The sequence below is a fragment of the Capsicum annuum genome, chromosome 8 (assembly GCF_002878395.1).
Source record: "Capsicum annuum cultivar UCD-10X-F1 chromosome 8, UCD10Xv1.1, whole genome shotgun sequence".
NCBI classification, from domain to species: domain Eukaryota; kingdom Viridiplantae; phylum Streptophyta; class Magnoliopsida; order Solanales; family Solanaceae; genus Capsicum; species Capsicum annuum.
Genome location: NC_061118.1, coordinates 9,500,249 through 9,523,780, shown reverse-complemented (window position 1 = coordinate 9,523,780; position 23,532 = coordinate 9,500,249). Strand labels below are relative to the sequence as shown.

The 23,532-nt window shown below is 38.1% G+C and overlaps 1 protein-coding gene across 4 annotated transcripts in view; it reads left to right on the top strand.

The window, feature by feature from the left end:
- Positions 1-23,532, top strand: part of LOC107838821 (dnaJ homolog subfamily C GRV2) — a 56,830-nt gene that overhangs the window by 5,437 nt on the left and 27,861 nt on the right. For all 4 annotated transcript variants that reach the window (XM_016682042.2, XM_047395324.1, XM_016682041.2 and 1 more), the window contains 10 exons: positions 2,353-2,586; positions 2,745-2,832; positions 2,942-3,150; positions 9,829-9,930; positions 10,019-10,081; positions 10,241-12,478; positions 13,725-14,087; positions 14,749-14,889; positions 16,282-16,674; positions 16,765-17,247. In XM_016682042.2, coding sequence (XP_016537528.2) covers positions 2,353-2,586; positions 2,745-2,832; positions 2,942-3,150; positions 9,829-9,930; positions 10,019-10,081; positions 10,241-12,478; positions 13,725-14,087; positions 14,749-14,889; positions 16,282-16,674; positions 16,765-17,247 — 4,314 coding nt within the window. The remainder of the gene's footprint in view (positions 1-2,352; positions 2,587-2,744; positions 2,833-2,941; positions 3,151-9,828; positions 9,931-10,018; positions 10,082-10,240; positions 12,479-13,724; positions 14,088-14,748; positions 14,890-16,281; positions 16,675-16,764; positions 17,248-23,532) is intronic.

Sequence of the window (23,532 nt, the reverse complement as noted above, 5' to 3'; positions counted from 1 at the left end):
GGGTGTGTGGGTGCACAGCCAAAATATCCTAGGATGCAAGCACCAATCTACTTACATGCATAAAGAAGATATCTTGCTTCAAGCTTACAGATCAAGCTCGTTAACCTATACGGCGTTGCCACTTTTATAATTGATTGTAGTCTTCGAAAATTTTCTCTAGGCGTCTCTTTTCCTTCTCTTTTTTCATTTCTTTTGGTTATTGCAAGATCCACCTATTACTGGAGCATTTAAAACATATGCTAGTGTAGTTATAACTGTTGCAGGCCCCTGGCAAAGTGACTGAAAGATTGGAAAGACTTCAATGTAACTTCCTATGGGACTCAACGGAAGGCATTAGGAAGTTTCATCTTGTGAATTGAAGAGTTTGTCACATCTCCAAAGGAATGAGGAGGGCTTGGAGTGGAAGATCTCAAGATGTACAATAAAATTTCGTTAGGGAAGTGGATCTGGAGAATTGAGATGGAGGAAAATGCTTTTTGGGAGGGGGTTGGCAGCGAATAAATATGGTATAATGGATGGACATGGTGGATGAGGACAAGAAACATTGTAACTATGTCTGGGTGTAGTTTGTGGAGGAGTATCATGTAGGGGTGGGAAGATTTTTGTGGACATATCTCTTTTAAGGTTGGGCATGCTAGTATGATTTTCTGTGCACGTAAGTGGTATAGGGAGATCAAGTTGAAGGAACCTTTCCTAGTTTATATTGCGTTTCTTACCAGAGAGAGATGACATGACAGTCCAACAAATTTGTTGGTTTCATGAGGGAGTTATTCATTGAGATTTCAGATTCAGAAGGAACCTTCATGTGGGGACATGGAAGAATTTCACAATTTGTTGGAGCTTTTGTATGGCTAGACACACCAAAAAACTTGTTGGATTTATGGAGGCGACAGGAGAGTGGTAACAACTTTTTCATTGTTAGCTCTTTTTATAAGAGATTGCTAGTGAGAGAGGAAGGTACCTTCCCATATGACTCCATTTGGATCCCTAGAGCATCAAGGAAGATTTGTTCCTTTGTATGGTTGGAGGCAAGGGGTGTGATATTAACCGTGGAGAATGTGAGAAAGAAGAAAATTACCCATGTCCGTTGGTGCTTCATGTGTATAAGTGTTGGTGAAAGTGTAGATCATCTTCTTTTGCATTGTAAGGTGGCTACTCGGTTATGGAGGGTGGCGTTAAATTTGTTTAGGACGCAAATGTCCCCCTACTTATTAGAAGATATGAATGTGTCGCACATTCAGGTACCAGACACCTGAAACCCCAAGTAAATGCATAATAACTTCCTAGAATGTATCACCAACTGGGATAGCAAATGGGACATTTATCTTTTCTTTTTCATAAGGTTAGTAATTTTATTAACATTGGGGGGGGGGGGGCATGTATGCATATACCAAAAGAAGAGAACCTACAATCAAAATATTGTTCTCAACAAAAGAGGTCCAATCCTCCAAACAAATTGGGACCTTGCAGGTACACCAAAAATAAAATAGGGACAAAACACTACCCTTTATTTTTACAAAATCAAGTTCCATCCTTCAAAAGCCATCTTGTTCCTTTCTTTCCAAATGACCCACGTGATTGCTAAGGGGGCAACACTACATGCTCTCGGTCTTTCCTCCCCCCTTTTCTGTGTCCAACTTCACAAAGCCTCCTGCTTATTACTGTTCTTGGCTGTATGTTATAATGTTCATTAAATGAATTACGGAATGATTTGAAGTTGTACTTGATGAAATTATTTATTGAATTTCCTATAATTGCAAAGGCTTGTCCATTGACGAATCGTAAAAGATTATCATTAATTTTCTTTTTGTTTTGATGTTTCAAGAGTTGGCTCATCTCCCAAAAATCCATGCTTGAGGCATTAGTGGCAGAATATATGCTATTAGTTTTCTCTTTCACCATGTTGCAAGGAATTAGTGGCAGGTGGTTATGTGCTTTCATTTCAACAGTATTTTGAGTCCTGGTCTCTGCTCTCTGCTTCTAATAGCCTAATCTTGATATATAAACCTACAAAGAGGATTAGGGTATTTTGCGCATTGCTGCTTAATTCTCTTCATGCTTTGGCAGTATTGATTTTGATGATCTGCTTTCCTATTTTCTATTTGCTCTCTGTGTCAACTTGACGAGTTAAGTAATGTGTACACTAATACTGGAATCTTTGTATGATAGAGACTGTACTGGTTTCCTTATCTTTGTATGTGTACACTAAATACTTTTACTTGATCCAAAAAAAAGAAAAGAAAGAGACACTACTGGTTGTATTTCTCTCCCTTCTCCTCTTTTCTTCCAACCCCCTGCTCCTGTACAGAAAGTACACACTGATAATTTTCCCTTTCCTCTCCGGGGGTGCAGAAGTTGAAAATTACGTATATAGGAGTTGAGCTTATTGAACTAAAAACTGGAGAACTTCGTTGGTGCTTGGACTTCAGAGATATGGGCTCTCCTGCAATTATCCTATTATCTGATCCTTATGGTAAGAAAAATACAGATCACGGAGGTTTTGTTCTTTGCTCGCTCTATGGAAGAAAATCTAAAGCTTTCCAAGGTGCTTCGGGAACTACAAATACTGCCATCATATCAAATCTGGTAATAAATATGTCCTTGCATAGCTCTCCAAGTCATTTACTTTTGGCTCTGGATCATGATGATTCTCATCCAATGAAACTTTACTTTCTGAACCACGAGTCATTTTCATGCTCTAGTCATTCTTTTATGATGTTTAATTTGCTAAATATTTTGATCAGACTAAAACTGCATCATCCATGGTGGGTGTGGGATTAACTGTTGACAGTTCTCATGCTCTGGCTGTATCTGAGTACATATATAGGAGAGGTATCTCTTGAGAGAATAATTATACATTTACTCTTGCTTTCTTTTCATGAAATCCTTGCACCCACAGAATGTCATTCTATTTGTTTGACTTCATTAATGTCAAATTCAGCTAAAGAGGCTGTTGGGGAAGATGAAACTCCTTGTGGAGCTTGGTTAGTAACGAGATTGCGCTCTGCTGCTCGGGGGACTCTGAATTCTCCAGGAGTAAGTTTGTCTATTGGCCCAAAAGGGGGCCTCGGAGAACATGGTGATGCGGTATCTCGTCAACTCATTCTCACAAAGGGCTCACTTGTGGAAAGACGACCCGAGAACTATGAAGTAAGCTAGATATTCTTTTGTTTCTTTTTCCAGGAATTTTATTTTTGAGAAACTTCTCCTTTTCTCATACAAATCTTTATTCTTAATCCCCTCAGCTCGGCCTCTCCTAGCAAAAGAAAAAAAACTTATCTATTATTTGAAAATTTTGCGGCTTGTGTGGTCCAATAGCGTACTTGGATAAGGAAAGTTAATTAACATATCAATCAACTAATATCAATCCCATACAATTGGTTTTAGCTATATTAATCCTTTGTAGCTATTTTGCTTTGCTTAGGTCCATTTTAATTTAGTACTAAATAATGTCTTGTAAGGTAAGATCTGGAGTTTTCTAAAGTTAGAGGTTCTTGTTAGAATCCTATGAATATTCTATAGCATTTGTAAATATAGTAGGTAGCTTGATTTACTCCTATTATAATTAGGTATTAATTAGATATTGATTTGTATTGATTAGGTATTAATTTGACATTTATTTGTATTGATTTTCTTTCCTTTTAGGACATGTAAACTTAGCTATTTAAACCCCAATAGCTTAAGGGAATAATCAAGTTGAATTTTCTCTTATTTCTCTTCCAATTCACATGGTATCAGTGCTTGGTTAAAGCCAGCTTCAAACCTATTTTTTTCAACTAGTTTTCTTGGCTGTCCGAACAGATCTCCATTTTCGGAGGTGTTGTGATCAAACCAACACCACCACGAGACTCGGGCCACCAGCGTGAGCAAAACCCAGTCAGCTCTGCCACCACCAGCCATCTCACGCACCAATTGGAGCTGTCAAATTTCAATAGACAGATCTGATTTTTTTCAGATTCCAGTAGACAAAACTGTATAGTTCATTCTTTTTCCAGATTTCAGTCAACTTTTTGCTTCCAGATTCCTGCAATTGGGATTTTTCCGGATTTGGATAACATCGAACATCTACATTATATCCCTCTGTTCATACATTTTTAATAAACTTGTGGTTTCTAGCAACCCGAACCACTCCATCGCCACTGAGCTCTTGATAGATAGTGCGAACTACTTAACTCAACCCTTGATAGGTAGTGCATGCTACTTATCTTGGTCTTCCTCTATTCAACTATAGTGCAAGACTGAGCTCTTGATAGATAGTGCGAACTATTTAACTCAACCCTTGATAGGTAGTGCATGCTACTTATCTTGGTCTTCCTCTATTCAACTCTAGTGCAAGAGACAAGGGGTTGATACAAGAAAAATAAGGAGCACACGAAACACATCCCAAAACAGTCCACAAGTGAAGGAGAAACCGAGAGCACACTTGAGACCTAGTCTTGGCTTCAACGACAAACAACAAGGACAACAAATATGACAAGAATAACAAGGTGTTTGGACACCAAATCAGCCAACCAAACTTAGTTGTTTGGTTTTGGTTTTACTCTTAAAAACCAATAAAATAACCAAACCGAACCGATAAATTCTATATATAATATTATAGTTAAGAAATATAATAGAAGAATATTATTGAATTGTTGTATCTACATTATTACATTGAGACCCTATTTATACACTACATTCCAATCCTTTTCCAAGTAGGACACTACACAAATCCTTTTCCAACTAGGATTCTATATATTATTCCTATTCCTACTCTAATTCTAACACTTTCTCTCAAGCTGGTGCATACATGTCAATATGTATTGAGTTTGTTATAGATGTAATTAATACGAGGACCAGTGAGGACTTAGTGAAGATATCTGCAAAAAAATTGGTAAGGACTTGTTGGGACGTCGTCTGGGCAATCACAATTGAAGAGGAACGAACTGAAAAAGTGGTCGTAAAAGTATAAACATCGTTGGAAAGTCGATTTGTCACTGGAAAATTGTTGAAAACTAGTATAAAGTATCTGGGTCATCTCAAAATCAAGAGATGAGTGGATCTTGAACAAAAAGATCATTGAAAAACTGGGCAAAACATGCTCACGTCAGTTTATTAGATTTGACTGTCGGAAAATGGTCAAAATCTGGGAAAATTATATGTGCAGGGTCGGAATGATGACGCAACTCTACTGGAAAAGAGAAATTGTTGAACTTTCTAAACCAGGCCCGAGGAGACTGCTTTAGACCGTAAAATTATATGAGTAAGGTCGGAATGATGGTACAACTCTATTGAAAAAGAGAAATTATATAGGTAGGGTCGGAATGATGGCATGACCCTACGTAAATCAAATCTGAGGAGTCATCAAAAAGACGCACGAAACTACACGTCAAATCTGAGGAGTCACTGGCAAGATGCACGGTGCTACGCAAATCACATATTTGAAAAAATGCAGGGTACGATGCAAATTAAATATGAAAAAGTAGTCACTGGAAAGATACATGGTGCTATGCAAATCAGATACGAGAAAGTACTAGAAAGAAGTATGGTGGCCCAACTTTAGCTTACATGATAATTAGGCTTACGAGCGGCATATATGAGTTATAGCCGCCCGCCGGCAGTGGAAGCTCTTTGATTCTCTATCAAGATCATAGATGCTCTACTACCTTGTGAAAAAATATAATAGAAGAATATTATTGAATTGTTATATCTTCATTGTTACACTGAGACCCTATAATTGACACTACATTCCAATCCTTTTTCAAGCAGGACAATATATTAAAATCCGAACTAGGGTTCTATATACTATTCCTATTACTATTCTAATTCTAACAATTATAATTATTTATATATTATTTATAAATAAAATGTAAATATTTTGTTACATTTGAAATTTTAATCATGAACTTCACTTTATCCATGGTGCTTTCAGTCATAAGTCTCCATCCAGGTGGCAGTATTTTATGAGATTTTGGACGATTTTCACTCTTTGAATGACAAATGATACTAGCTGTTAAACTAATATCTTGTTGTGTATGGGAATCCACAACTAAGTTCCATTAGTCTATAGATAATCACCTGTTTTGAACTTCCTTTTTGGTCCTACTAAGCAAGAAACTTTATTTGTTCACCTTTGGGATGGTTTATTATATCATTTTCTTATATGTAGTTTCTAAATATTTTATAGGAAGTGTTCATATGGTGTGATGTTAATTTAAACTATTGTTTGTGACTTTGCCTAATTATAATAGTGAAGGGTTGAGGTGAGAAGGGAAGCTTTTCCAACAGAGTTAACTTACTTTCTAGGTTGAGGCACAACACTCCGTTGAAATCTCATATGTTGGAGTGGATTTGTTTTTTTTTTTTAACTTTCAACTTTTATCATTAGCTAGTTATAAACTGAAAAAATCAAACTAAACTAAAAAGAACCAAACTGACATCTATCTTTTTGCTTGGTTTGGTTTTGGTTTTGACCAATAATTGACCTAAACCGGCCCGTGAACACCCCTACTTTTTGTTGGTAGGAGGTAGCGGGTATTCTGTTGAATTAGTTGAAGTGCGCACAAGCTCTCCCAGGCGCCATCATTATCAAAAGAAAAAAATCATGTACAAGTAGTAGCGTGTAAGCAACCTCCGTTGCTTTCTTTAGATTTCCTTTTTTGAAATTATTCAATTTTCATCTGATGTAGTGGTATGGACGGCGTACATTTTACCCTCCCTAGACCCCAGTTTGTGGGAATACAGTGTTATGCTGTTGAAATTAGTCAATTTGCTATTTTTCAATTAGGGTTGCTTGTTTGTCTTTATTCTCGGTTCTTACCTTAAGTTCTAGTTTTCTGCCATGAATTTTAGACTTATTCTGTTTTAGTGCTAGTTTTAGTAAACATTAGATTGTTACAAATTTTTTAAAGTGACTTTCTTTGTATCTTTTGTTCACCCATTGATTTTTTGCTAGATAAGTTGCACATGTTGATCTTTATTCGCAGTTGGTGCTCCTTCATTTATTTGAGCCTCTTTGTTGTCCTAGTGTTAGTTTATTAAACTAAACATTGTAGCAGTTTATAGATTATTGTGGCCTTGTGAGTAATGGTAGAGTAAGAACATGTCCTTAGGTGGGGCTAGGGCGGGGTCCAAGGGTGACAAGGGAGCTGATAGGCGGTCTTGGAACATCGGGACTTCAATGGGGAAGTCTATTGAGTTGTTGAAGATTTTCAAGAAGCTAAAGATCAATATAACTTGTGGTACAGAAGATCAAATCAGTGGGAGCTAAGGTTAGAAATGTTGGCGAGTTTAAGAGTTAGTACGCTGGGGGCTTGAGGAATAGGAATGGAATAGGCATCTTTGCTTGCGTTTGGCCATATATTCTCAAATATTTTTGGGAAACTAGATTTGGGTGAAGTTTTGATTGAAGTTTCAACATGTGTTTAGGCATAGTTTTTGGTAAACACATTTCGGTCTTTTTAAAGAAACATGAAACATGATTTATAGCCAGAAGTTCTAAAAAGTAAAAACAATTAAAATAACCCGTAATTTTGACACAAAATAATCATTTTGATAATGAATTAAATAATACATTATCCAAAAATCGTAACATGATATTTTTATAAAACAACTAATATTATAATTACTAGCTATTGAGGGTAGGATAACAATCCTGGGATAACTTGTTCCCCAACCAAACGAGCCCATCTTAGAGATTAAGAGAAGTACTACATCATTTGGAAAGTGACTACAACATTGATGGCCGCAGTTGAGAAGTACTACAATTCCGCTGGCAAAAATAGGGATTGCTACACTGATTCCTACAACATCCAACTTTGTATCAATGGTGCCAAAACCCACCCAAGCCTCTCGAGCCCAATTCAAATGCCAACAAGTCCCAAATCATAATACCAACCTATCCAAAGTCTTAAAACACGAAACGAGGTGCAATACTCAAATACGTTTTCTATTTGCTACTTGCGCTCTGAGTATTCTAGTTTGGTTCTTATAGGACTTTATATTCGTGTTATGTGATAAGAATGTGCCATCAAAACTTAAAAAACAAGTTCTACATAGTGGTGGTTAGACCAATTATGTTGTATAGGGCAGAGTGTTGGACAATTAAGATCTCTCACGTTTAGAAGATAAAATTGCGGAGATGAGGATGCTGCGGTGGATGCGTGACATACTAGGAGCGTTAGGATGAGAAATGAAGATATCCGAACAAGGTAGGAGTGTCCTCGATGGAAGACAAAATGCATGAAGCGATACTGAGATAGTTTGGGCATGTGAAGACGAGATGCATGGATGCCCTAGTGCGGAGATAGGAGAGGTGGCTATGGATGGTTTTAGGATGGGTAGAGGTAGCTGCAGAAATATTGGGGAGAGGTGATTAGACTGGACATTGCGCTCTTGCAACTTACTGAGGACATGACATTAGATGGGAGGTTGTGGAGGACACATACTAGTGGAAGGTTAGTAGGTCGGACAACGTTGTCTTGCTTATCCTTCCATACTGGGAGTTGTAGTATTTCTCCTGTTGCTTCTTGCTCTTCAGTTTCTGTTACTATCTTCTATCTCTTGTACATTGAGTATTGCACTATTTTTCCGGATGCTTTGTCATGCTTTCTATAGTATTTTGCCATGATTTCTTTATTTCTGTGTTTTTCGATAACTGTGGTGTCCAGACCAGCTTTCGCGCACGTTATTTCTTTTTTTAATCTATTTTGATATGCTTTTCCTTGAGCGAGAATCTATCAGAAACAACCTCTCCACCTCCCAAGATAGGGGTAAGGTCTACGTAAACTCTACCCTACCTAGACCTCATTTGTGGAATTACACCGGATGTGTTGTTGTATCTGTATTTCTACCGCAAATATGCCCCACATTCACTCCATATAGCATTGTGGGTTTTACAGTCGTTCCATAGGCCTTAAATTTTGTTAGTTATGTTCTTATTACATAATCATTCCATAGTGTTCCTCCAATTCGTCCATTTTAGTGTAATTGTATGTGCTGAATCTTTCATCTCTCACACTAACATACAAAAGATTGTGTCTGGATATATGAAGTGCTTGCCTTGAGTTGCAACAATCTTGTTTAATCTCATTTCACCTTCTCATCTTGTGGAGAAACTTGATATGCATATATTCTGTCTACTACTCTTTAATTCGTAGACCTCTACTCTCTAGAGTACTTCACAGTTCCAAAATTTTATTGATTCCCTTGCTATTCTTGTAAGTGAAAAAATCATCTCTTCTGCAAATAGCGTGCACTGTGAAAACCTCGTCCTATTATTGGCTAGCGCATTAGATGATTCATAATATAGGGTACACATAAGACATGGAAGATTAAGTCCATACATGTGGTCAGTGTTATCAAAAGCGCAAAGCGCAAATAAAAGCGTGGCTTCAATTTAAAAAGGTGCAAAGGGAGAAAAAAAATACAAATATTTATTTTTAGTCCAAGATTAATAATTACAAGCATGAATGACAAATATATGAACAAAGAAATTGCCATAAAAATTTTAAAAGTTACTATGGTATGAAAAGTACTCCTGTAAGTACAGCAGACAGTATTAGAAGCAATTTCTACTTGCATTCTGAAACATATGGCAGAAGAGAAACAACAGATGTCTTTATGATTGGAGAGACATTATCTTACATGTCAAATCTAGATGCTTGGAGAGCCTTTAATTTATGACGTAGAGCGAGCATTTTTATCGGATCTTGTCTCTGTGTTTTATGTCTGGTAGAGGGGAGAAATCTATGTCCTGCTTGATCTCCTACTTTAGGAATCTGTTCTTGATGCGCTTTTTGTTTGATTTTATAAAAATAGTTATTGATACTTTCTAACAAATGCTTGCAGGCAGTTGTTGTGCGCCCTCTATCTGCCATTAGTGCCCTTGTTCGATTTGCCGAGGAGCCCCAAATGTTTGCTATTGAATTTAATGATGGATGCCCAATTCACGTTTGTCTTTGTGGCTTTGCCAGATGTCAATTTTGTTTATTTACTTGTGTTAATTAGACTTTTAGTGTTATGTCCTTTTTATCTTCAGGTATATGCTAGCACGTCTCGTGATAACTTACTTGCAGCAGTTCGTGATGTTTTGCAAACAGAAGTAAGTGGACATGCTCTTCTTGGTCATTAGTATTTTTTGCCCTTTCCAACGGGTCGGATTGAATGCATTCTCACACGTTTAGACATCATTGAATACATGGATTTGCTCAAGTCGTATCGCTTTACAAATCTTGTTTATATAGTGGTTTGTTTTGTGTAGCGCCAGTGTCCCGTTCCGGTGCTACCAAGGCTAACAATGCCTGGTCATCGAATTGATCCACCATGTGGCAGATTCCACTTAAAATTTTCTGCTTCACAGCAACCTGTTACTGATTTGGAAACTGCAACTATGCATTTAAAACACTTGGCAGCAGCCGCTAAAGATGCTGTGGCCGAGGGAGGATCTATTCCTGGATCAAGAGCAAAACTATGGCGCAGGATTCGAGAATTTAATGCATGTATTCCATATGGTGGAGTACCTTCTGGTATTGAAGTACCTGAGGTGACGCTAATGGCTTTGATTACAATGCTTCCGGCTGCTCCCAATCTCCCACCAGAGTCTCCATCACTGCCCCCACCCTCTCCTAAAGCCGCTGCTACAGTGATGGGATTCATTGCTTGTTTGCGTCGGCTGCTTTCATCAAGAAGTGCTGCTTCTCATGTGATGTCTTTTCCAGCTGCTGTTGGTCGTATAATGGGTCTACTCAGAAATGGGTCTGAAGGAGTAGCTGGTGAAACTGCAGGCCTTGTGGCAGTACTTATTGGTGGTGGTCCAGGGGAAACTAATTTGCATACAGATACAAAAGGGGAATGGCATGCAACAATAATGCATACCAAGTCTGTGCTGTTTGCTCAACAAAGTAATCTTATAATTGTGGTAAATCGGTTAAGGCCTGTATCAGTGTCACCACTATTGTCAATGTCTACTGTTGAGGTTCTTGAGGCAATGGTCTGTGAACCACATGGAGAAACAACCCAGTATACAGTGTTTGTGGAGTTGTTACGTCTAGTAGCTGGCTTGCGCCGCCAGCTGTTTGCATTGTTTGGACATCCTGCTGAAAGTGTGCGAGAAACAGTAGCTGTCATTATGCGAACAATTGCTGAAGAAGATGCAGTTGCAGCAGAGTCAATGCGTGACGCTGCTTTGCGAGATGGTGCACTACTGCGGCATTTGTTGCATGCACTGTACCTTCCTGCTGGTGAGCGACGTGAAGTTAGCAGGCAACTTGTGGCACTTTGGGCCGACTTGTATCAACCTGCTCTTGATCTGTTATCTAGAGTTCTGCCTCCAGGACTTGTTGCTTATTTGCACACTAGATCCAATGGGGTTCCAGTTGAAGGATCTGACCAGGAAAATTCATTGTTGAGTAGGAGACGCAGACGGTTACTTCAGCAAAGAAGGATTCATCCTGGGAAAGGGATCACATCTCAAGGGAATCCCTTGCCTTCTGCTTCTAACTATGAAGTTGGCGAGCAATTTCCTGCCAGTGCTGTCCCTTTCAGAACTTCTGATGGTTATCAAAGGGCTGCTGTTGATTCAATTTCTGGACAGATGCCAGCCATGCACTCTTCAGCTGGGAATGCAGGTGAATACTTCCAAGGTGAGCTGTCTGCCGCTGCTGTTCCTCAAACTGATCAGTTATCAGCCATTCCTGCTCCTGACGGTCCTTCAACAAGCACACATTACTTGGTTGAATCAAATGTTGCAAATTCTGTAGATTCCGATGTTAGTACAATTTCCCAGGATACAGGCCTTCCAGCTCCTGCACAGGTAGTGGTCGAAGATGCACCTGTGGGATGTGGAAGGTTGTTACTGAATTGGCCAGAATTCTGGCGAGCATTCAGTCTTGATCATAACCGTGCTGACTTAATTTGGAATGAGCGTACCAGGCAGGAATTGAGAGAGTCATTGCAGGCTGAGGTTCATAATCTAGATGTTGAGAAAGAACGCTCTGAAGATATTGTCCATGGAGGTGCAAATAGAGACTCAATGACCGACCAAGATAATGTGCCTCAAATATCGTGGAACTACAGAGAGTTTTCTGTTAGATATCCTAGCTTATCAAAGGAAGTTTGCGTAGGCCAATACTATTTGCGTTTACTTCTTGAGAGTGGCGCAAGTGGGAGGGCACAAGATTTTCCCCTGCGTGACCCTGTTGCTTTTTTCAGAGCACTGTATCACCGGTTTCTATGTGATGCTGACACTGGGCTTACCGTGGATGGTGCGATTCCTGATGAATTGGGTGCTTCTGATGATTGGTGTGATATGGGAAGATTAGATGGTTTTGGAGGAGGGGGAGGCTTGTCAGTCAGGGAGCTTTGTGCACGGGCCATGGCAATTGTTTATGAGCAACACTACAACACAGTTGGCTCATTTGAAGGCACAGCACACATTACAGTTCTCTTGGACCGAACTGATGATAGAGCTTTACGGCACCGTCTTCTTCTTCTTCTAAAGGTGCATCTCATTTATTTTATTATTGTAGATCGTATTTAAATAACACCACATGTCCAGGAAAGGAAAATACGATTGGTTTTCTAGTCACATTTTACCCTTAATGAGATGATTTCTAGTCACCGTAATGTGTATGCATGTTTATATCATTAGTTTCAATAGTCTTTCTCCTTCTCTTAAACTTCGTTCCCAGTTGAACACCTTCTCATAAATTGGGTTTGAGGGAGTACTATATTTTGTGACCTTATTTCCGAGATAATATTTAAAAAGTGGAAACAATAACATAAGCGGAATAATCAATTCCAGTTGTTTGTTATCGAATATAACTGATGTATTAGGCGATCCAATTGAAATACTTGTTCATTAGGTAAATAATAAATTCCTCCATAGGACTTCTGAAATTCATCATCTCTGGATATAAAAGGGAAGCACTTCTTCTGTGGGAGAGGAAAGCTCATTCATTTTCTACACTAATTTCTGATGCTGAAGGATATAATTTATGTTTGTCTGATCTTATGTCATAACTGTTCGTCAAACATGCTTTGTATTTGAAAACGAATTTAATGCAATTGACAGCTAATGTCATATGGTGAATGAACAAATATAAGCTATCTTAGCTGCGGGGGTGGCTCAAGAACGGAGGCCTTAAATTTTTGAAGAAAACTTAATATGTTATTTTAATAAAGTCTACTATTTTATTTTCTTGAGATGCAAAGGTGTTAATACTGTTGTAATAATAGATTTCTTCTAATAATTCTTTTTCAATTGATAATATGACCAATGCATTTAATCTTTCCTTAGACATAGTACTCTAAATGTATCAAATTTCTTCTAATAATTCTTTCCTTTTATATAAAAAGTTTATATTTTCTACAAATAATATTAATATTTTTTTCTATAGCTAAAAATAAATAAATGAGGCACCTCAAATTTGGGGGTCTAAGCGGTTGCCTCTTTTATTAGTAGAGCCAGCACTGCTTGGTTGTTGATGATATGTGTAGTGAAAAGTGGGGCCATCTTTATCTATGGGGAGTAATTTTTGCAGGTACTATGCTACATGAATTGTAATGAATTGACTCCTGAACTGTTACTTGGAAATCCATTTAGTTGCGGAGAGAATCTATATGGTTATATAAATCACACTAGCACTAGTTTTTTCTTCACCTTCATGTCTGATCAAAATATTACTATTTGGAAAAAGTATAGCTTTGAGACTGTTATTTATTTCAATATTTCCCAACTTGCGCAGGTTTTGATGAAGGTTTTGACTAATGTAGAGGCATGTGTCTTGGTTGGAGGCTGTGTACTGGCTGTTGATCTACTAACAGTAGTTCATGAAGCTTCAGAAAGAACTGCTATACCTCTGCAGTCGAATTTGATTGCTGCAACTGCTTTTATGGAACCATTAAAGGAGTGGATGTTTCTTGATAAGGATGGTGTGCAAGCTGGACCAGTGGAGAAGGATGCTATTAGGAGACTCTGGTCAAAAAAGGAAATAGATTGGACCACAAGATGTTGGGCTACTGGGATGCCAGACTGGAAGAAGTTGCGAGATATTCGTGAGCTTAGGTGGACTTTGGCTGTCCGAGTTCCTGTTCTCACTCCAACCCAGGTATCACAATGCTTTCATTTTGATACATTTAAAAACTTATGTTTCAATTTCCCATGTCCCATTTTAATAGTGAATAGAGTTGAAAAGAACTTTGAAATTCTGTAACAAATGAACTGAGTGCTCTTGAAGATATTGTATTGATGTTAGGTGTTAACTTCTTACTGTAATATTAATTAAGATTGTGATGAATTTTTTGTGGTTCAAATTGTAGTGAATACTTTAGCAGAACTGTTACCTGATAAACTGGTGACATTTTGTAATGGCCTGATGATGATGGGGTCTCACTTTGGGTTTGGAAGAGCTTTGCATTCTGAGAAAGTGATTTAAGTTTTATTATGGGCTAGAAATGGATGAGGAATATGAGTTTGGGTGGGAGAATTAAATTCTTTGCATGGATTTGTGCTAGATTTTCAGTAAAACATGCTAAGGTGTATATTCTGTTGGTTATGTTGTCTTTTATTCAACTGATGTACTATGATCTTCTCGGACTTGACTTGTTTGATTTATGCGTAATCACGGAGGAAACAGTCAGACCCTCTTTCTGCATGTATGAAATTATGTCTATGTATGTGTATTGGGATTTGAGAATATAGTAACAGTTTGGCACATCCTTCTAATTCCACTACCCATTTGATCATTCAAAATGGCAATGACGTTCCAGGTAGGAGAAGTAGCATTGAGCATATTACGCAGCATGGTTGCGGCACACTCAGATATTGATGATGCTGGAGAGATAGTTACACCAACACCTAGAGTCAAGCGAATCTTATCAAGTCTACGTTGCCTTCCACATATTGCTCAGGTTAATATATGTGATTTGTTTTGGTGCACTAGGAGTCCATGGTTATCATCGTGGTTATATTTGACCAAAATTTTGAAGTTCCATCTTATTATGTGGATTAGGAAGAACAACAACTACTACTCAGTCCTAAACAAGTTGGATTAGGACCAGCTGGCCTCTAAAATATATTCTGAAAGCATTGATGGCGTAACTGTTGCTTTTTCTACTTCATTTATCTGTCCTTCCCTTCTCTTTTTATGCAATATTAGTTAGTGTTTGTGAATTGGTATTTATGTGGATGTCTTGATTCTATTATTCTGTTTAAACATGGTTTCTTCTAGTGGAAGTATGAAAAAAGTTTCTAAAGTTGTGGAGAAATGTTGTTTAGATACAGGTGATACTATTTCTTTAGATTTTTCTCCTTGATAGATAAGATGATGGATAAATTTATTTTTCTTTGCAATAAAGAGATTTAGGTTGCAGATTTCGAATATCCATCGGAATGCTCAAAAGGCTACGTGAAGTTGTTAACAAATAATTTTGAACAGTTATATCTCTGTTTAAATAACAACTATGGCACTAGCATTCAATATTCCTTAATGCCCTCTTGATACCCCATGTTGCTCTCTTGAATTGTTTTTTCTTCCTCTTTCTAGTATCCCTATGATCAATGGAAAAGGTTTTGCACAGATGTGTATATTTAATCATATTCTTCTATCCAAATTGGATTACCACAGTGCAACAAGTGCAACAACTGACTGGGGCATGCTTTTTCAGAATAAGGATTGACACATAAGATTGAACAGTTGAGGTTCTAGATTTAATGCTCGTCGAATCACTTGATAATAGCGCTTGAAATAGGAGTGGAGAAAGAAATAATTGAGGATTAGCTGTTTTTTAAATGTTGTATTCTAGACGAGAAGTTTGATGCATGAAAATGCTCGGAGAGAGATAGGCAAGCTGTGGCTGTCAGACTTCCAAAGCTTTATCACACTTCCAGGAATAAGGTGGAGGACATGATCCTTCTAGAACTATATGTCCTGACTAGTCCTGATTTTGTTGTTGGATTAGGTAATATTTGGAAATGTAAAAATTCGTTAAGTTCATCCTCAGTGAAAGAGGTGGTTCGTGCAGAGTAGGCAGTCTAAGTTAGGAAAGTCAGCATGGTTAACTAATTGAAAGAATTTAGACCTGAACAACTACTATGTAATGTGAAATTACCCTTTTTATAATGGATATAAGGGCTTTAAGCTTCACTTGCGCTTTGTACCATATGGAATTTCTCTTACCTCATATTCATTTCTGATAATTTTCTTAAATGTCAAATTTGAATCACACATTTATATAGTGACATGGGGGTGTTCTTTAACTAACTTTCATTTGATTCTTCTTTTAAAACGGTGATGTATATAGGCTATGCTCTCTGGAGAACCGAGTGTTGTAGAAGGTGCTGCTGCTTTGTTGAAGGCCATTGTTACTAGGAACCCCAAGGCAATGATAAAATTATATAGCACTGGAGCCTTTTACTTTGCTCTAGCTTATCCTGGATCCAATCTCCTCGCAATTGCTCAGCTGTTCTCAGTGACTCATGTTCGTCAAGCATTTCACGGAGGGGAAGAAGCAGCAGTCTCCTCTTCTTTGCCTCTGGCAAAACGCAGTGTTTTGGGTGGGTTTTTACCTGAGTCCTTGCTCTATGTGCTGGAACGTAGCAGTTCTGCTGCATTTGCAGCAGCAATGGTTTCTGATTCTGACACTCCTGAGATTATTTGGACACACAAGATGAGAGCTGAAAATCTTATCCGTCAGGTTGTTCAGACCAACAGGATTTTTCTGTACTTTCCTTGTACCTATCCAAGATTGTGAATTGCTGCTGAACTTTTACTCTTATCTCTGCAGGTGCTTCAGCATCTTGGTGATTTTATGCAGAAGTTGTCACAACATTGCCATTCTTTGTATGAATATGCTCCTATGCCACCTGTGACATATCCAGAGCTGAGGGATGAAATGTGGTGCCACCGTTATTACCTTCGTAATTTATGTGATGAAGTTCGCTTTCCTAATTGGCCAATTGTTGAACACATTGAATTCTTGCAATCGCTGCTGGTTATGTGGCGAGAAGAGCTAACTCGGAGGCCTATGGATCTTTCTGAAGAAGAGGCTTGCAAAATATTGGAGATCTCCTTGGATGAGGTATCAAGAGATGATGCTCCCAAAAGACAATCAGAGGAGACAGTTAATATTTCTAAGCTGATTGAGAACATTGACGAAGAAAAGCTCAAGCGACAATATCGAAAACTTGCAATGAAGTATCATCCAGACAAAAATCCCGAGGGGCGGGAAAAGTTTCTGGCAGTGCAGAAAGCTTATGAACGGCTGCAGGTAGTTGCTTGCTCCTAATTTAGTGTTTATACTAATGATTTTCTATCGTACCAAATTTTCCTTCTGAAACCTAAAAAAAGGGCAGCATGGTGCACTAAAGCTCCCGCTATGCGCAGGGTCCGGGGAAGGGCCGGGCCAAAAGGTTGTCGGACCCTAGGCCAGGAGTTATTTGATACGTTTTAGTTTCAATCTCCAATTCCAATTTTCTGTCTTTTTTCTCTTTTTTGCCTGATCGGTAACACATTTTAAATAAGCTCAGTGTGTTAATGCAATTGTGAGTATGATTTGTCACTTGTAAGCTAGAGCTAGGAGTTGAAGCCTCGTGACCTTTGCCTTCTAATATTCTGATATCTTGTGCAATCTTGAAGTGTTAACAGTGAACATACATACAATTGATAGAAACACGGAGACCTTTACTACCCTTGCCCCTAAAGATTGCTGGTTATGTGAATTTTAGAGGTGATAAGGGCCTTAAATATCTTAAATAACATTAAAACTCTATTTTGGTCACATTAGCGGTTTTGACTTCCATAAAAGACTTCTGGTGTAAATCTGGTAAAGCACACTGGTTTAGTTGTGGTTAATCTATTTTATGAACTGTTTGAACAGAAACTGAAACTTTTTAGATATTCAGTCTGTCATTGATGATATTCTGATATCTTGTGCAATCTTGAAGTGTTAACAGTGAACATACATACAACTGATAGAAACACGGAGACCTTTACTATCCTTGCCCCTAAAGATTGCTGGTTATGTGAATTTTAGAGGTGATAAGGGCCTTAAATATCTTAAATAACATTAAAACTCTATTTTGGTCACTTTGGCGGTTTTGACTTCCATAAAAGACTTCCGGTGTAAATCTGGTAAAGCACACTGGTTTAGTTGTGGTTAATCTATTTTATGAACTGTTTGAACAGAAACTGAAACTTTTTAGATATTCAGTCTGTCATTGATGATCATTGTGCTTTACGTTCTTTCCTCTTATCCTACTTCCTTGCCCCACCTTATGCACTGGTTTATTAGACACCATGTCTCCCAACAAGCATGATTAGATCAAGTTTTCTCTGTTATAAGATGGAAGAGACATTTAAGAAAAGTATCAGCTAAGGAACTAATTTTAACTGATGTTATTTGAGACCAGACTGTTTTGTTCTTTCAGTGACTTGTGCCAGTGTACGCTATCACTAGAATCAGTCAGCTCTTTTGTTTCCTGGTGTTTGTCCTTTGATTATCGAACCGGCCCAATCTGCTCTTCCAGCCTTATTTACTAACCCAAGTGTAAGGTCTTTTCCCCTCCAAAATTCAAAAATTATCATCGTTTCCCTTCTTTGTTTCCTTCACAGCTGCCCCTTCCATAACTTCCGGCAAGGATCCACCGTTCTCAACCATCCTTACCCCCCGTCCGACCACCTATTTCTCTTCCCTTTCTAATTAAACCCTCATTTTTCTCACTCTTCAGTGACAACATCTATGTGCGAAATTCAACGGACAACTAGATTCTACACCCCGTTTCACCTTTGTTCACCATTATGGAGACAGGAACTCTCCCCCTTTTCCTCACCATAATTCTCACTCTAGACATGTCGTGTAATTGCAAATAACATTCACAAAGCCTTTGTTAGAATATGAGTAGGAATAGGAATAACTTATACAATCCTACTTGGAAAAGGATTGTAATGTAGTGTCCTATTTGGAAAAGGATTGGAATGTATTGTCTATAAATAGGGCCTCAATGTAATAATGTAGGTACAACAATTCAATAATATTTTTCTCTTATAATTTTCACAGCCTTGACAAAGTTCCCCTTCTTACACCATAAATTGACTGAGAGTCACACCAAGTTTACCATCACCGTGTTGCCGGAAAAACATGCATCCACATAACCATCCTACTCCATCCATCGTCCAACTTCATGAAATTACCATCAAACCACCTTCTTCATCCTTGGAGTATGTTAAACTTTACTACTCATTCACAAAGCGAAATGAGAAATTGGTGTCGCTCAGTTCTGTGATCTTCAAACCATTTACCGCTCCTCATTCCTCGGCATTCGAATTTGTATCAGCCTCCGGTGAGCCGCCCATTTTATGAAGGATCCAACCAAGCAAGATTTCAAAGAACTTGTCCTTTTCAAAATGTGTTTCTGACAGCAAGAAGCTGGATTATGTCATTGACTTCTCCTTTTGGCATCTACCTCTTAGATCTAATGCTGCTGGCCAGTCTAATGCTTCCCTGAAAGACATGTTCTCCACCTTCCCAGATTCTAGTGAGTAGGAAATATTGTTCTTTGATTCTTCAATTTCCTGGTTCTAATTTTGTAGTCAACTTTGTCAAATGAAATCCTACACAACCTCATATCACAAGAATTCAAAATTCTTCCACTATCGGTTTCTTTTATTTTTTTCACTATCAACCTTTGAACAATTACATCCAAAATATTGGTAGGAGGTGCTAGTTAGTCGCAATGGACGAGCTCTATGGAGCTTTATTTATCGGTTAAGGATACTAAAATCATTTACCATAAAAGAGTATGAAATTGCCAAGGATAGGAGTATCGAATAGAATAAGATTGATGCCCACTGGTGTTGTTTGTTATGGATGTCTCTGGATACCACAATGTTTGATACTCTTCAAAGGCACAAGGCATGTTGTAGTTTGAAACACAACCTAGACATTGCACTCTAATGATATCCAAAGACACTACAAGGTTGCGGATGAGATTTTGGGGCGCAACCAAGGAAAAGCTGATGTTTATGAAGTGATCATTGTCGAGCATTCCTAAATACTTATGTCTTTGCTACCAACTCTTACTAGTGTTATAGAGAAGTTGGAGAAAGTCCAAAGAGATTTTGTATGGAATGACTCGATAGGAGAAAAAGTTTCCTTTGATAAAGTGGAAGGGTGTAACCACACCAAATTGTTGGGTTGGTCTTGTATTAAGCATCTAAGGGTCTTTAACATGGCACCTCTAGGAAAATGGTTATGGAGATTTGGGGTAGAGGTAAATGCTTTTTGGAGAAAGGTGATCGTGGAGAATCGTGGAGAAGTATGGCACTTTGGAGGGGTTTAAGGACTAAAAATTCCCCACTACCCAACGGTTTTGGTCTATGGAGGAATATCTTAAAGGGATTGTGGTGGTGGGGGGTCGGGGGAGTTAATTTAGAATACATCTCTTCGAGTGCGGGAGGGCTTTTGGGGTCATAGGTGGTGTGGAGACAATACTTTGAGACTCACTTTTCCTAACATGTATAGAATTCTTGCCAAAAAGGATGTCAATTTTCTAATTATGGAGTTAGGGAAGAAGTTTTTTGGGATTTGAGGTTTAGGAGAAACTTACAAGATTCGGAAGTTGGAGAATTTCAAAGCTTAGTTTGTTTGCTTTATCAACAAAAAAATACTATGGGTTGCCTGGACGTCGACATATATGGGTTATAGCTGCCCGTCGACAGTAGTTCTTTGATTCTCTACCAAAGATCGTAGAGGCTCTGATTCCATGTGAAAAATATAAGAGAAGGATATTGTTTTAATTATTATAACTACATTATTACTCCAAGGCCCTATTTATAAACACTAAATTTCAGTCCTTTTCCAAGTAGGACATTTCATTACAATCCTTTTTCAAGTAGGATTCTGGATATTATTCTTTCTCCTACTCATATTCTAACAGGCTGAGATGGTTGGTATTTTGAGTGGGTAATGTCGAGAACTGTGAAAGGAACTTCGTTTAGTTGGGCTCGTAGAAGTCCAGAAGATGGAGGAGAGATGCAGGGCATGTGAAGTTGCCCCTTTAGCATTGATGTGGACCGGTTGGAGAGAGGAGTATGAGAGTTTTTGTACAATTGAGAAATAGCCTCGTTTCTCCTATTTTATTTTGGACCACCCATGAGGTTACTTTTTGTATAGATGATTGGGTGGCCTTCATAGAAAATCATGTATTAAGATTTTCTACTTTTTGTTATACTTCTTGTATACGGTCTAGTTAACGCCCATATTATAATAAATTTTTCACTTGATCACAGAAGAAACGAGACGTACTAATAAGGTAAGGAATCTTTTAGCTGTTTTAGTCTATTTCCCTCAACCTCTTTGGAGACCAAATTTTGCATAAGCCTAACCTGGAGGCTGTTGATACCTGAAAACGATGTGTACCCTCAGAAAAAGCACTACATTTTGGAGAACTCTGTTGGGGCCAGCCTATCAAATACAAAGAATCCTTGAAAGAATTGAGTGAGAGGATCTTGCCCTCGAGGAAATCTGTTCCAGGATGTTTGATTTTCTCCTATTTTTTAAGGTAAGTGTATTTCGTTCATAAACAAGGCCGAGATGCCATATATAAGAAAAAACCAAAAGGTAAAGAATCTACAAAATTCGATTCTCTACAAAAGCCACACGTTCTTCTACACCAGGGTGTTTGATTATCTCACATCGGTTGAGGGAATGAGTTGTTGTCTTCTTATATGATCGTTGTCAACCGTCACCTCAAGTGCTAAATTTTTTTGATCAAGTAAAAGTATTTCATTCATAAACATAACCAAATCGGTCGTATACAAAGATTAAACCAAAAGAATCAGGACTCTACAAAATATGAAGCTCTACAAAATCCACTCAATCGTTTAGCATAAAGGAACTTTCTGGTTACACCAAAAGAAAATAAGAGTGGGAGGCTACTCCTCAATTGCATGACCTTGACTCTACACCTTCATAAGCTTTTCAATTTCTCTCTCTCCAAACTACACACATTAACACTATTGGAACCATGTTTCAAGATTTTCGTCTTTTTCGCCTTCTCCCGCTCTTCCAACTTACCCGAGGAGTGTGAAACCATCTAAATATATCCCACCATAATCGCATGGCAAGCCCGCAATGTAGATGGGGTGATCCACATCCTCGCCTGTCTCCTTGCACATGTAGCACCAACTAACGCAATAACCTTCCGCTTTCTAACATATTTGGCCGTCAGAATCACTCCTCTAGTGGCTAATTAAGTGAAAAAACCACACCTTCCTTGGCATACTTTGAACCCATATTGCATTACATGGAAGCTCAACATCCTCCCTAACCAAAAGAGTCTCGTAAAAAGACTTCACAGAGAACACTATATTACTTCCTAGATTCCACTGCCACCTATCGGGATTATCCAGCAAATTGACTTGCTTATGAAAAAGGTTAATCAATCTTTGGAACTCACTTTTGGGGTTGAGTTAGACTCAATATCCATTTTTTGTACATGGTTTTAAGGTGAGGTTTCGATCTTAAGATCCGAGGGTTATGGCCCACCATGCTTCACTGAGTGTAGTCGACATTAACGTTTCAAAGAAAAACATTGTCTGAGAGCAATAGTTTGACGGTTTAATTTGTTTGAGGTTAACTTTTCTTCCGTGAGTATTGTGCATAAATGAACATCACTACAGGGGTCAGATCCTCATGTGAGCAAAATCCCATCGGAGCTTCCATGCGTCCGCCACTCAGTTGACTTCTTTTCAAAAACTTCTCAAATTATCTCTAGTATATCAAGGGTCGGGCCATATCAAAATCACGTTGGTTGATTTTCCAGAATTTTCTAGCGACCCACGTTCTTGTATATTCCTGCAAGTTTTCTAATAACTCTCTGGATAATTTTAAGTGTGTTCTCTTGATTACTTGTGTTGATTCTCCCTCACAACTATTTTATTTCCATTATTTCTTTCTGTATACTGCTTTGGACTATTTTATCTCTTGAGCTGAGGGTCTATCGGGAACAACCTCTCTAGGGTAAGGTCTGCATACACTTTTCCTCCCCAGGCCACACTTTGTAGGATTTACACTGGTATGTTGTTGATAATTGTTCTTGAACTCTTTTCAACCCAATATATCAAAGATTTGAGAAGTTTGGCTAGAAGAAAATGAAATTCAGAAGTTTCTCAATAAAAAAATGGAATCCAAACATTGAATCGTTGGATGGTTTTTTTACTTGATTATGTTTAGTTTCTTCAGCATAAGACACTTAAATAGACATCTTCTAAGATAGCTTATGTTGTTCTGACATATAATAGTGTAGATTCCCATATTAGTTAAATGAATAAATTGTCATTTCCTTGTATGTTCTTGGATAGTCCTCACCTCATATTGATTGTTATGTAGGGATGCCTGAATTAAATTTTTGTGAGAAATAAAGGAGAATATATTTTTGAATTGTTGTTTATCTAAATTATTACATTGAGACCCTATTTATAGATACTACATTAGATTCCTTTTTCCAATTAGGATACTGACACTACAATCCTTTTCCAAGTAGGATTCTATATA